This window comes from Heliangelus exortis, chromosome 1 (genome assembly GCF_036169615.1).
Source record: "Heliangelus exortis chromosome 1, bHelExo1.hap1, whole genome shotgun sequence".
Taxonomy (NCBI): Eukaryota; Metazoa; Chordata; class Aves; order Apodiformes; family Trochilidae; genus Heliangelus; species Heliangelus exortis.
In genome coordinates, this window is record NC_092422.1 from 187,217,978 (window position 1) to 187,233,767 (window position 15,790).

The 15,790-nt window shown below is 34.9% G+C and overlaps 1 protein-coding gene across 2 annotated transcripts in view; it reads right to left on the reverse strand.

Moving 5' to 3' along the window:
* Nucleotides 1-15,790, reverse strand: part of HGF (hepatocyte growth factor) — a 59,378-nt gene that overhangs the window by 7,591 nt on the left and 35,997 nt on the right. For both annotated transcript variants that reach the window (XM_071734045.1, XM_071734044.1), the window contains exons 8-16: nucleotides 12,874-13,048; nucleotides 10,802-10,929; nucleotides 9,250-9,352; nucleotides 7,104-7,243; nucleotides 5,050-5,088; nucleotides 4,485-4,581; nucleotides 1,963-2,037; nucleotides 1,229-1,375; nucleotides 520-626 (exon numbers count right to left, since the gene is read on the reverse strand). In XM_071734045.1, the coding sequence (XP_071590146.1) occupies nucleotides 520-626; nucleotides 1,229-1,375; nucleotides 1,963-2,037; nucleotides 4,485-4,581; nucleotides 5,050-5,088; nucleotides 7,104-7,243; nucleotides 9,250-9,352; nucleotides 10,802-10,929; nucleotides 12,874-13,048 (1,011 nt within the window). The remainder of the gene's footprint in view (nucleotides 1-519; nucleotides 627-1,228; nucleotides 1,376-1,962; nucleotides 2,038-4,484; nucleotides 4,582-5,049; nucleotides 5,089-7,103; nucleotides 7,244-9,249; nucleotides 9,353-10,801; nucleotides 10,930-12,873; nucleotides 13,049-15,790) is intronic.

Below are 15,790 nucleotides of genomic sequence, written 5' to 3' on the forward strand. Positions count from 1 at the left end.
AAAAACTGTGTTTAATAAACAAACATTAGTAAGGCTGCAAAGTCAAGTACTCAAAAGCTAGGAAATGCCAGACTTAGAGCATCCTTAATTCATTGGCTTTTTGTATTTTAATTAAGTCTTTTATTACAGGATTCTGTACTTGTTTTTCCCCAGGGCAGGCTGCCTTGGGGTACAGAAAGCATCAAGTAGATGAGTTGGAATTTTTCAAAAGTGTTAGACCTCAACAAACCAATTCTGCCATTTTTTTAAACTTGCAGAACAATAGTTTTCTCTGGTTCATTCTTTCAAACATTTGAATAATTTTGCTTATCACCAAAACAAACAAAAAAGGCCTGGACTATTAATCTTAAATGATCTTAGATAAAAGGCTCAAGGATTTACAAAACTAGAAAAAAATTAAATTGCACAAAAAAATATTGGACAACCGTGGCATCAGGCAATACCATCAGCCTCACCTAGAATGACAAGAGGAAGTAAGCTGTCAAGGTATTCATTTAGTTTTTAAAAATAGGTTCTTACATCCAGTGTATCCCCATCCATAAACACTGCAACTGGTCTTCTCTGGAATGGTACATCCAGAAATGGGCAACCGGATTATTTCAACAAAATTTGTTAATATGGCAGGTCTGAAAAGAAAAAACAAAATGTATCATCTTTAAAATTACATTGAAACATGTTATAGACCACAGCAATTAAAATCTGTGCCAATTCCTTTCCTTGAAGAATTTGATGGATTCTTCTACCTATTTTTTGTGCTACAGCTGTTAACTGTCAAAAGATTTCTTGAAATGCTGTCACCACTTTTATGCTATTTAACTTGGGTTTTCATCTTAAAAGTAAGTAATGATGACATTTCATTTGAATATATAGTTTTGCTAACATGGAAAAAGTTTGAAAGCTCATATATACACAAGGATCTCAGTTACAATCTGGTGTTTATTCTACAAATTAAAACCACACACTACTGAACCTACAAAAAAGCTTAAATTGGTGACCAGGAAAAAAAGTGTAGGCACAGTTTTTCAGAAGTAACATCTGTTTTCAGAGTAAGGTAGATGAACCTGCATTTCTGTGTATATCAAGTAAAAAATATTACAACTGAAATTTTACTCCATGGAGACATCATCTGCAGCATCAGAGACTGTAGAAAACTGAATCTGAAAACGTATTTAGGAAGATTCTCATTCATCAGTTGAAAATCCTGGAAAAGGCAATAATAGCTACTGACCTGCTAAGTTTCAGCAAGACCAAATCTGAGCCTGCAGGGCCATATACCAACTGAGAGATGTTCAGAACTTGTCTATGCTTCTCCTCTCCCTTTCCCTTTATGTTATGAACTCCAAGCCAGGCTTTGTAGTCTTTCAAATCTTTGTACCTAAGTGAGGCAAAGTTGGTTAGAATTTTGTTGAGTATACAGCAAAATAACTCAAAAAGCTCTGCTTAATACAATTATGCTAGAAGATGGTAAGTAATGCTCTTCACTAGAAATGGTTTTATGCTGCCAACTGCTATTCCAAAATAAACATGGTTGGATGTAAGATTTGGTTTGAAGTCACTACATAACTTCATCTTTAACTGTGACTAAAATCTAATTTTTGTTTCTTAACAGTATCCAAGCATTTAGACCCTTGGACAGGGTGAATCTTTGAACTTTTTAAGATTTGCCCAAGTTTTCTATTTAATAGTGTACTATTAAGCAGAAGCATGAGATTTTCATAAAGAAACAATTGTCTAAGCATTGAACTTGGAAAATATATTTATACTTCTAAGTAAAATAGCCAGAACTCTTCTAGATTAACAACAATACTAACTGAAAATACCAAGGTCCCACAGGACTTTTACAGCAGAAAAGCAGTTTTAAAGCCAAACAGGAGGGAAAACTGTTGCATTCAAGTTGAAGAAGTGTTATGCTGATAATTTCCTGAAAATAGATGTATATACTGCAAAGTTAGACTACTCTACCGAGAAGGGAAGCACTGTCTTGCCGTTAGAACCCACTCTTCTTTTATCAAAGTACCTCCACAGATATGCTTATTCCTGGGGGAAAAAAAAGAAAACAAACCCAAAATAAAACAAGGCATGATATTCTTCATAATAGGAACTGGACTGAAACATTTAAACAAGTCCCCAAACTGCCACCAAATGTAAACAGCATTTAGTCATTATTCATGTTGGTATTACTCAAAGCATTGACCTCAGGGTGGAGAGTTCCTATTTGATTACCAGCCCTATGAGATTTCTGTCCCCACATACTTCAGTTGGAAACAATCTGCAGTGTATGACATCCTACATGTGATTATAGAAAACCTACAGCACAATATATCAAGTAAAATTAAAGCAATTAAGCATGACAGTTCTTTCAAAAATAAAGATTACTGTGGAATGCAGATTAATTAGTTTCCTTCTTTGTGCCTTCTAAATCGCATTTATTTTCTGCAGCTCGTTGGAAAGTGAATCAGAATTGTCAGCAATTTGGGAAAAGCTTAAAAATCTCACCAGTTATGAATTCAAATCATACAAATGTTCAAAGCTCCAAAGAACTGCTGGAAGGAGCCCAGACTCTATATGGAGTTCAAAGACAGCAGAATAACACAGATGCTTGCCTCTTTTTTCTTTTCCTTTTTTTTTTTTCCTTCCCTTTTATTTTTTTTCCTTTTTTTTTTTTTTTTTTTTTTTTAATTGTAGGTTGGTTGAGGAACAAAATGTCTGGATTCTTTGTAAAATAGAGATTCTGACTTGTTTTACTATTAAAATGTCAGGAGTATAAATGTTTTCTTGCATATTGCATTTGCAACACTAATTTTCCAAAGGAATCTACAAGATTGTATCAACTTCTTTAGAAGCTTGACTAGTACACATAGGAAGGTTAAACTTATTTATATGTGGCAAATAAAACAGAGGTGATTCCATGAAACTGATGAAATTCATTCAAATACACTTAAATTTACCTGATAACTGAATCTGGATCAAATATACAACAATTTATGTCATTGTTTAATTTAGCACTTAGAGGTGGAACTTAGTTGCTAGATATGAATGCAAGTTTCTAAGTATTCCTAAGCCATTACCACTTAGACATGGAAATTCAGTTTTGAGGTATATAATTAGGTTATTTTGCAGAAAGTCTTGAAGTGATTAAGACTTCTTTCAGAAAACATTCTGTTTGCTTCCTTGGTAACAATACAAAATAAAACTAAATTTTTATGTCCACATAAAAAACTGCTACTGGAATATTCCAGGAATTACTTTTTTTTTTTTTTTTTTTTTTTTTTTTTTAGAAGAATCTGTAATCAGTTAAGCACTTATCTGATTATTGCAACTTTGTTGCATAGCACAAAGTCCAGGTTCAGCTATCTTAACATCATCTATTTAGATGTTAAGCACTGAAATGCAATTCATCTTACCAATCTAAAAGTGCCTGAAATGTCAAGGCTGTTTTAAAAACAGTGAAATCATAACTTTTCCAGAGAGTGATATTCCTCCAGATACATCTTTCTGGACCATCTGCTACACTTCCAAAAAGTCCTAGCTCTGATTGGAACTCATAAAATGCAAAGATTACCAAGGATGTAAAGGACCCCAGAATTTCTCCAGCAATATAGAAAACAGGATTCTAATCTTTTCTTTTTCCTCAGTTTTCCATTTAAGACCTATTTTGCAACCTGCTCTTAAAACAGTTGAAAAATCATAAGCTAATAGTACTGAGCTGTATTTAATTATGTAACAGCAGACAATAAATGTGTTTTGTTATTTTATTTTATTTAAAATAAAAATACTTTTCTTCAATGATAGAAGATACAAGGTTGATGAATGAGATATATCTACTCTTATAATCTTACTAATGATTCACACTTTCAGCTGATGAGTTATAAACCAGAGTAATGAATATACAAAAGACTAATTCCATGTTCTGGTTTTTACACAGAAGCAAAGTAAAATCTGCCATACTGTAAAACATATTTCCAGATGTACATGTTGGAATCTTTACAGAATTGAAAGGATTCCATTCTAGCTCCCACTTATTTTTTTAATAGAGAATACATTTCAATTTCATGCAATGATATCAGATGAAAGCTAAATTGGACAAGGGTATAAATCCTGAACCCAGAACTTCATAACTAAATGCACTGCAGTTAAAATGAAAATATTGTTACAAAGCTCAGTTTTTGTGTCACAGTCTCTAAGAGAAACAGTTTAATGCTGGATGCTAAGCCAATGTTAAAAAAAGGTCTGCAGTAGCTTATCAAAAGAGCAGAATCTTATGAAGGTGTTGCAAGCTCATGTGTTCGTAATAATGAATGCATAAATGATTCAGTGATAGAGTGAATACCATGGAATCACCTGATGTTCCAGAAATGTCAGTTTTATGCTTTTAAAGGATTTAACTGATATCTCCAATATTCTTATTACGATCAACACTGTCAACAGTTCCAAAACAAATATCCTAGTAGATGTATTGTCCTTCTCAGCAAAGTAATAGTTACCTGTAGGTCAAACTAACCACCCATCCTTCATTAGTTTGTGTTGGGATTCCATTTACAACTCTCAAATGTTTTGTAGAAGCACAAGGGATGACAGTATCTGAAAGCAGGTCCAGAGATCACATTTTACTAAAAACAGCGGTAGGAAACCTGTACAGTTGCACATAAGGACCACAAGAAGGTCAATATTTATTACAGATTAACTTTCCTGTGCTAATGAAATATATTTCTAGAGAATCAAAACTACTCCAGTGAATCTGGGTCAGTCTGTATAAATATTCATAGGGAATATAAAATACATATATTTAAATTGGTTTATTACGGAGATTTACATAGTTAGAGAGCAAACTGAAAATCATTATCATATCTCACCACTGGCAAGAGAGGACAGTAAGAGATAAATTAGCATACTTAAGCTAGGTTACATTTTCTTCTTGTGAAAACATTTTTCCCAAGGTGTCTGATTTTTGTATCATTAACTGATCTTTCTCTTATTTCTATATCTGAAAGAAATATCTAGTCTTGGAGGATACAGGACATGCAGTGCACAGTGCATCTTCATACTTACCATCCAAACTGGTTGTAGTAGGGGTTGTATCACCTTCGCCTGGACACATAAGACATGCATAATACAAAATTAAAACACATCTAGAAACTTAATAGAATAAAAATAAACAGGAAATAGCACACTTTTAATTTAATATTTCACAAAGATTTAAACTTCAATGATTTCTTTAATGGTGTTCAAAAGCACAATTTGGTAACAATAAGAAGGCAGAATTTCATTCCAATAGAATGAACATTTTGCAGTGGTAGTTTCAAGCATTTTTCTTCTTGGCTGAATCCTGAGTACACCAAGATATCTATCAGGTTCAATTTACATGTTTATTTACACAAAAAAATGCTGAAATATGAAGTTGGAGCTTTTCTATAAGACTTCAGGAACTGTAGCAGTAATTTGATTAAATCCAATTAGGATTTAATGAAAATTCCTAATGTCTTTAAAAACCTTTGAAACTTCAAAAGTCTTTTTGTGTTGCTACCAGCCAAAAAATTATCCTCATCAAAATGTCTTCCCTCAAATCTGGTTTGATTCTTCCACCTAGTCCAAGACAAAATACTGTTACAAAGTTGCTTAAAATTGGTTCAAAATTTTTGCCTTCAGTGAGATCTGCAGTGACCCATCACTATGAGCTAGAGGTGCAAGTATAGTTTCTGAAAATTTACACAGGCAAAATGTAGACAGTCACATCTAACTAGATTTCCAGCATTAAGGAAATACAGAAATATAAAAAAAGTATACAGTTATGTACATAGTTAAATTTCTATGTGTATCTATATGCATGTGCATATATGCATGCTTATGTATATGTGCATGTAGGTGTGCATACATATAAGCATACATATAGTGAAGTTTGAAGAGACCTGTTCAAGGCAGCAGCTAAGTACTTTGGGAACTGCCAGCATTTCATCTGTACTGGGTAAGGAGCTTGTTAGTGCCTGGTTGAGCCAGTAGTAGTTTCACACTACTTCACACAAGTTAAAATTGTAAACATATTCTAGCTCTGGAATTTTATACCAGAAATCGTAATACTCACCATTGCCATGTATCCTAAAAACGTTTGCTGTTAATATTTCCTCAGAAATTCATAGATCCAGATAATAAACTCAGAGTGACTGAAAAATATTTCTGTTTCTTCATCTGTTGTTCTTTATCTACATTGCCACAAGGAACCTTTTGCACAGTTTGTTTACTGTTCAAATAGATGCAAAAATGTCACCTGAGACTTTAAATATCACCTCACAGAGATGCTGCACTTCAGACTATGAGGAAACACAGCAGATTGCTGCTAGGAATGAATGTAACATCATCCCCAAGCCTCTAGAGACTACAGACAAATATTCAAAAGCCTGCTTTACCATTTAAATGTTCTCTCAGGTTATACAGCAGAGTAAATAATGGAAAACGAATGAAGAGAAAAAGTCAGAACAGAAATGTGAATTTCACATTTTTCAGCATAAATCTTCTTTTTCCACTAAATGACAGCTTATTATTAAAATCCCAAGGATTTTTAATTCTGTTTATTTAAGTTATTTAGACATTAACATGCAACTTTGGAGGAGTGATGGTCCTAATTCTTGCCAGAAGTTAAATCATTCCATAAACATCCACAGGCAGAATCTAATCTATATAGCATATATACACTTCAACACATATATAGTGATTTATCCTATCTTCAGGAATACATAACAAACAAAGAGAATATGAAGCTTTTAGTACATAAGATAACTGTCCCTGGGTTTCTTGAGGCCAGCATTCTGACCACTAGACAATTCTTTGTCCAGCCCTCATTCTATAGTTAGATCTGTTGGGAAATGTTTGCCCTTGTATGTTCCTGATGCATAAGTAAGCCTTGTAATCTCCAAGCTGGTCAAGGAAAAGGACCTCTTGTCCACATATTGCTCCTGTCTGTTCCTTCTCAGTCATTCACAACTGGATCTTGATAGAATTACACATTCTCTGCTGCCACAAGTGACAACAGAAAGGTATGGATATGCATGTGACACTGGCTTCACTGGGACTGCATAGTTAACAATGCCTGAGGCATACCAAGTACTCACATCGAGAAATAGGGCAGTAATCCCAGGGAACAAGAGGATCATCTGTGTAACACCAGGGACCATGAAAATCATCATCTGGATTGCGGCAATAGTTTTTCTTCAGTTTACTAACATCTGGTTCTCTGAATATTTGTATATGCCTACAGGGAAAGAAAAAAAAAAATCAAAGCACTGAAAAGCTTTATACTATAGCCCAAATTTTCAAAGGTTAAATGTTGCTTTGCTCCACATTATAATATTAGCTGATTGAGAAGCCTACAGGTCAGGGTTTAGGGGTGATTAAAATCAAAGGGAAGATGAGGCTCAACAACTTGCTGGATTTGGGTCCAAGTTTCCTCTGGCTGGTATTTTAAGCACTGTGTTCACCAGTCAGCTTGGAGGTTTCTACATATCCCACTCAAGCTAAAAACTATGGGTATTCTGAGGAGGGATCTTTACACTGATCAGAAGAGTGTCTGAGTTGCCCTCAAAAAGTCTGTAAGCACCTCTGGGAGCACAGGTTCTGTGCTCTGTGAATCTCCCTGCAGATTCACACTACAAGGAAGCACTGAATCATCTCAAAAAGATGAATCTCAGAAAAGAAAAACACAAGAAAGCAAGACCAAGCAACAGGCAAGGAGAAGGGTGACTCAGACAAACTGCAGCGATAGGTGACCTAAGTTGCAGACCTGCATGAAGCACATTAAAGGTAAAAGATTGTTGATATGATCCGAAGCAGAGAAAGCTGCTTATTTCTGGCTTGTCAGATAGAAACACAGAAGATTCCTGATTTACAGTTGCAGTGCTATTTTCATACATGCTAACCATACATGCTGCTGCTAGCACACCTGTAACCAGATCAACTGCTAAAGTGAGACAGGTAACTCCCCAAAAAAGTTCCAAGATGGAAAATGTGTAAGTCTAAGGAAAAAAAGGCTCATCTGTGCTTAAGATTATATGAATGCAATTACATCAAGCATCCAGTAGATTCAAGCTGTCTCATTCAGAGCTAACTGAAGACTTATCAGAGTTCTCAGAAGTCATGCTCTTAAACCTGCCTCCCTTACATGGGTGGCACACTGAAGAATATCTCTGCTGTCTCTGTCACTGTGTGGCAAAAACCACACATAGTCTGGTTGGTTGTTCCAGACGGTGTCAACTGAAGTCTGCCTTTTGGAATGTAGCTTTTCCAAAGATTGCCTTCATGACTTTCATGCCTTCACCTGACTGGCCATCAACTCAGCAGCAGGAAGCAGGGACAGGAAAATTCCAGAGGGCAATGGCTAACATGTATTATGACTCTGGTGATCATGAGTGCTAACTCAAAAACAAGTACCAAAAGTAATGTAGACAATCACATAAAATTCAGAAACTAAAAGAAAAATGAAAGCAAAACTTTTTTCGCTCTGGGCTTGTAATTTCTCATACATAGCAATTTTTTTATAAACCTCTGCTTTTGTGAAATACCTAGAAGTTCTTGTTCTTGTCACTCCTGAAATTTATAAATCAGTAATTCTGAACCATCAGAGACAATACTGAAGACCCTTGCATGATTGAAAAAGTCTTGAAAAGTCACAGTTTCTTTTTGTAGTTAGTGCTTATTCATTTTTACTTTAAAAAAAAAATTAAAGTAACTTGCCATTTCCTCTACTTAAATATGAAGCCAAAGTAATGATAAACAACAGAAACTGCAAGTCATTTTAATGGCATTTGATGACAGTGTCATTCAACAGTAGTCTCAAGACTCAGTTTTAGGCTGCAAGGAACCTTGGTAGTTTCAAGTCTAACCTCCTGCTTGAAGCAGCATGAGCTATGAAATCAGATTGATGAGATAACTATTTCCTGCTGTATTCTTGGTCTCCTCTAAGAGAACATAACTTTCAAGGACAAGGATGGGGTAAACCAGGCCAGTAAACTAAACACTAAGAAACACTCCAGAGCCTGCAATTAGTGGTCAGGCTGAACAAAGACCTGTTGCGTAATATATTTAATCAAGAAGAAAAAATTTTAAAAAATAAAAATAAAAATAATAATAAAAAAATCCTAAGGCTCCAAGGCATAAGGGTCTACTTTAGAATCACTGCAGAAGAAAAAAATAGATGCCATCTGGAGGCAGTATTTATTCAGGACTCACTGAACCGTGTCTCTTTGTTTCATGTGTACACACCTCCGTAAGTCTTCAATATTCTTGTCCCATGTGGAGCAAGTAAGCCCAAATCTTGTCTTGGATATATTTCCCATGTAGCTCTTGCCATTGCCACGATAACAATCTGAATAGAATGTTGAGACAAAAAGAAGTGGACAGTGATTGTGCAACATTGAAAACTCTTCCTTCCCATCAGAAAGCCAAGTAATTAAAGGTAAGGTAAAGGTATTCATAAAATACTTCACAGCATAAATCAGACAACAGTATAAATCAATTGGATAGAAAATGAGTGAAAGTTTTCAAATTTACATACATAATGTCCTGCTTGGCACCTGCATTCTCAGCACAGTAGAGTTTCAAATTTTGTCTTAGATAAACTGGGAAAAATTCTCTCATAAATACTTTATGGTTAATTTATAAGGGTTACACAGAATATTTTTAAAATTGTCAGGAGATGTTTTATACAAAACAAAGCAAAAATACTCCCTTACTCCTTCCGCCTCAAAAAATCAGACACTCTCAGCCTATTTGAAACAACTTTTGTTTGTGTAGATTCTGGATACTAATAACTGTATATAATTCTAGACTTAAGTTCTGCCAAAAAAATTCAACATGAATTTAATTTTAATGTAATGCAAAAACTTGCCTGTTCATTCCAGCAGAAGTCATGTTTGATTCATAAGCTTTTATCACAAGTCTTTCTTATACTTTACAAGATGGTTGTTTAAAATAATCACTTTTAAAATGTCTTTTTGTATAAAGCATTTAATTTCATATTCATCAATATTTTTATTTTTTTATAACATACTTTACAAAAAAAGAGAATGAAATTCAGAATTTAATCCTTCCTCTGACAGAATCATTACAACTGCAACTATCTCAAATTTTAAGAGAAAAAATTGCTAAAATTTAAAGTTGGGGATTGTAATGATGCTTGATGTAGGGTTGTGAGGTTTTTAGCCTCATGTTATTCTACCACTACATCAGTTCTCAAGATACTCTACTCCTTGGAGAAATAGAAAAACTTCATGGGGAAAAAAACATTTGCCTGAAGACTCAGAGTGACATTTACAAGGCAAGGCAACAGCTTGAAATTAAGAGGCTATACAGGAGGTCCCATGTTTGGTGGTTTTTTTCAACCCAGGCCCTTTTAGATAAAGGAGTATATGGAAAAAAAAATAATATTTTGTGGCGGCCTCACATACCACAAGAAAAATATTGTGAACTTGGAAATCCTCTGAGTCTGGAAAAAGGCCTTTCAAACTAAGAAAGGTTACACAATGGGCCAGATGTCAGTCCAGTATAAAACATCAGATAGGTTTACCTTGTCTAAAGAACAGACTCAATAACAAATCTTTGTTCAGCCTCCCTGCTGGAACTGAAACATGAACTGAAAAATGAATTTCATTTACACTATGATGAACCCCAAATATGCAAAAATCCAAGGCATAATTACACAGGTGTAATACAGATGTACTGAGACCAACTTCTCCAGTTTTCATGCCTGTTTATCTGCTGTTTGGAACAATACAGCATTCACTTATAATCATGTTAACACCCTTCCCTCTCTTACCTTGTTCACTGGATACATCGCACTTAGGAATCTGGGAGCAATAACCAATACGGATGTTGGGGTCAGTGGTAAAACACCAGGGTGATTCAGATCCATCTGGATTTCGGCAGTAGTTCTCCCTCAAATCCCTATACAAATAAATATGTTAGCTCACAGCAGGGCTAAGCTCAAACCACTGATGCATTCTATTCCATTTTATTATGAATTAGCAATAATATGGACTCCTTAAGGTCTGTCTTCTACTGAGCAGTGTCAAGTGCAAGGACATGAGCACCCATTAAGAACACAGAGTATATGAAAATGCAGTAATTGTAATAAAAACATGGTTATGGGAATTAATTTTCAATGGACCTGTTTTGTCTGAAGATTTCATTTGAAGATTAACATTATTTTCAATATAGCTTATTCTCCATCAAAATTTGCATGCAAGCTGACAGGATACACCTGCAATTTATTACAAATTCTTTAAAATACAAACACTACTAAAGTGCTTAAGTTCCCTGTATTTTGAATAGTTCTGCTAAATTTAGAGAAGCAGTCCTGTAGATTGACAGTGATACATTTAAGAAACTGAATCTTGGATTATATAAAAAAAAGGCATGTGAAAATTCTATACAGCTGTTACCTCTAAAGAAGAAGTTAGTCATAAGGGAACATCTTTAAATGTCTCGCAGCTTGCATGAAACAGTCAAGGCTCTTAAATATAAGTTTTATTTTCCCATTTCCTGACAGTTGTTGCCATGTTCTGTGCATCTCCAGATTTCAATGCATTTTTTTGTCTGTCTGATAACAGAGCATGGCAAGAATGGACCTAATACTTATTCTTACTCATGTGAGTCTTGAACTGTTGTACGAGCAGTTCTGTTAATTTTACTCAAGCTATTGACCTGAATAATTGCTACATTCTCAAGCAGTGGCTGCATAAGAAGTCCAAATACTGTTATCTTCTCTCCACTGCCAGGAACATTGCTAAGACTGCAGAAGGGCTGAATCCTGAAGCAGTGTTGCATAGGCACAATGCAAATTGGTTTAAGTGGTGATTTGTCTGAGAAAAATCTGTGGGAGCAGGCTCGAGTACTAACTTCCACGTAAATTCAAGGTGGGCCTAAAATCAACAGAGGAGGCTCAGGATCAGTCCTGTTTTCCATTATAGTGATGATTGCTACATGTTCAGTAGCTGTGCTGCAGTGCACAGTATTTGATCTGAACAGTATTTGCCAACTGAACAATAGTAGTGAAGGGATTAAGACAACACACTTAAAAAGATATTGTTAGAGAGATAATCCAAGCTCAGACTGGAATATTTTCTTTACTTTGAAAGATTTACACTATTAAATTCCAGCACAAGCCCTTGCTGTTATTTAGAAATCAATAGACATTTAGTACAAACTGGGTTTTGGGTCCATTCTGATCAGCTAAATTTCCTCTTATGCTCAATAAAAAAAAAATTACTGAAAGAGCATGATTAATTGTCTACGGTAAGTAGATTAATAATAACCTTGGAGATTATGAACTGTATAGAAAAGTTAGATAACCAGTGGTCCTTACAGTAAAAGTCCAATTCATGACAGAATATTTAGTAATGAGAGAGCAAAAGGATTAAAAAGATAGAATCTAAACTAAGTGTTATCAAAAACTATAAATGTCAAGTATTGACAAGGAGATTACACTTAGGACATATTAAGTTAATGTCAGTAACCAAACCATGAATAAAAACCTACCTCCTTAAAATAAAACAATACTAATGTAACAGCACTAATTGAGATTTACGTCACAGTCTGGAAAGCATCCATACACTTCACAATCATTTAAATTGGTGAATACATGCTTGCAGAAAAAGTTCATTAAAGCCTCACAGTTTCACAAAAGTTCTTGTACAGCTAATATTTTGAGATTTGAAGAGCTTACTTTCCCACATACAAGTGGTTTACAGCATCAACAAGTAGAGTGAATGCATCATGTTACAGAGCAGGGACAGGGATCTTATGGTCTACTTTGGTGGCATGAATTTCTAAACATTTGAAAACTAAGATCTTTTTCTACTGCAGTAATACCCACATGTATCTACTCACTTGCACTTGAAGTTCTCAGGAGTGATGTTGTGCTGGTGAGGAAACTGTGAGTCCCACCTCTGGCAAGGGATTCCACTCCATATGGTGTTTGCCACGCCACGGTAACCCTCACCCTGTCCCTGAATGCAGGTTGATGTCTCAGCTGCTGCCTCTGTGCTGTTCACGATGCTTTCATCTGTAAAGCCAGACAAGTGCTGTTTCACTTTCTTAAGAGTGAACCTGACTCAGAATGTCAGGCTAGAACTCTACATTGCAGTTCAAGTTTTGGTAATTTAAATTCTTTGTTGCAATTGCCAGTCTTTTACAGAATTATTTTCTCCTCTTCACATTCATAACATCATGAAATTAAAATAATTGTTAGATCTCATACTGGTTTATCCAAAGAATCTAGTTTATGCAAAGAATCTGCAACAATGATGAGCTTTTTTTTAGGGAGACACCTGGTTTATGCCATACCATTGCAGGTTGAGATAGTCTTGGTTACCCTGTACAGTTCAGAAAATATTTTGTGCTCCACTTAGCTTTACGAAACTGAGTGACCATCCATGTGCATGCTGTTAATTATGTTAATACATGTTTGCAGGATTAAAATCCATTTAGTTTTCTCCAAAGATTTCCCAGGGGAAAAAAAAATAAAATAAAAAAAAAAAAAAGCAGATTAAAAGAAAAAGATAAAACCTATTATAAAGTAACTTGCTAAATCCCCCTTGAAGCTTTCTTGAAGTTTCTCTTTTCTTTATAGTCAGAGGGAACAAAAAGCCAAAAGAAAACAAAACCAAAAAATCCCCCCAGCTTTTGGAAATCAAAGATCAGTATTCTCTGCAGAGACACACATGTTTTAAAGACTAACAAATTCATCAGACTCAAGATCTTTTACAGATGTTGATATACTCTGCATTCATCCTGGTGTGGGTTGTCTTGAACTAAATTCAGAAAAACAGTGGTTTTTGAAATGACTCATTCACATAACTTGAAAGTCTCTTTTTACTTCTTATGCAATTTTCATAATTACAAATTAATGGCACAGATATTGCATCAGATATATACAAACTAGTAGAAAACTAAATACACTACAGTTAGGGCAACACTTCTACAATGTCCCTAAAAGCTCCCAACATAATATCTTTGTAACTGCCCATCTGTTCCTAATTGTCATTGTTAACAAGATTAATTTTACTAATTACCTTAAAAGTATTAGTTGCCAGTAATAATAATTTTTATGAAGTTTTAAAATTAGTTTTCTTCAAGTGGTCCAGTGACAAGAACAATATTTGTGTGTTACTCATACTGTAGTTCATTCCTGATAACTTGAGCCAGTTGTATGAACTTGCAGAAAATATGGATTTTAAGGAAACCAAATGTCATAACAGATGGGTTTGGCTGATTTGATGTCTAATCTTCTACATTAAAGATCACTTCCCTGTCAGATGATAACATCAACTTGTGCAGTTGAATTATGCATTTCTCCATGCTGGAGGAAAGTTGCCTTTTTGTCTTCATCTGGTTGATGTTTTTACATCAGTGTTTCAGAGCCAATTTAAGTTCGTGTCCTACCTTCCCAAGCTACTTTGTCTGCAAAGCTGTCGTGTTTTAATGGGATTGTGAGTTCCAGGCTTGTTCCAAAGTCAAAAGGACCTGGAACTGTAAGTATCATGTGTAGGCTTCTATAGGCTGGAAATTTTCCCTTTCTAGTAGATTCATCAAACAGGCTTGCAGCTAGTAACTACATTTTTTATCATTATTATACCTTTTTAAATAGTTGGACAACAAAACAACAAATTTATACACCTAATAGAAATACATAGCTGTATATTTCAGTTCTTCATCATCACTAATACGTGAACATAATTTGGAATTATATTCTAAAATATCTTCTAAATTGATTTGATTGAAAATCTATACCACATTGAAATACATATCAGTCTTTAAAAAATATATAGTCAATGCTTTTGTTAAAAATGAAAGTGATGTGGTGTATAATACATTTATTCTGTACTTGGTCATACTAGGAAGAGAGTAGTTAGGATGGTGTTTGTGTATCATTGGTGTGTTTGAGTTTTTTAAAGTAAAAAACCTGAAAGGAAATAGCTAATGCATGAATTGATTTAAGAAAGGTTATAGACTCATACTGAAGAGGATTCGTTCTTACACATCTTATACATCTACACCATTCATCACTAGAGCTTACACTATGTGTCTGGACAGTAACCTCTATTTGTAGATCAGATTTTACAATTTTTCTGTGTCAAAATGTCTTATTTAAAGGAATCAGACAAACTTGTCTTCTACATTGTCATGAATACTTGCACAGCCAAGCCACAACTGAAAAAAGACACACTATAATGGCTAGGAGAGAAATTATTTCAAAATCTGCAATGTGTGATGGATTCCTACTACTAGCACTTTGTGGCAGCTCTCAATAAAAACTTGAGTGATGAAGAGCATCAATAAAACATTTTTATTTAATTAATAAAGCACTTTTATCATTTGCAAAAGTCCACAGAACCCTCCACAGACTCTTGCTATACCACCTGCATTTCCCACATATACCTAATTTTCAAACAGGAAAAATTAGACTCCAAAATACTTCTGAGGGCTTGTGCCCTCAGAAACCACCTTTCTTATTCTGGCTCTTGAGTGTCAACGGCAGCTCAAAAATTATCAAAAAAGGTTCAACAAATTCTTCATTCGGCTTGAGATTTCTACAATCGGGCAGAAAGAGAACAGTCTTGCTGCTCATGGAAGTGAAAGGTGGGCTGGATCAGCACAGGGACATGCAAAAGCATGGGGAGTGGTGGCTGCAGAGGTGCTATGCCAATAATAAGATGGTTGCCAAACTTTAAGGAGTGTCCAGATTGTCTAAGCCTAGAATTTAAACAGTCATCTCCATTCAGTATTGATCTTGTTCTTGAGGCTA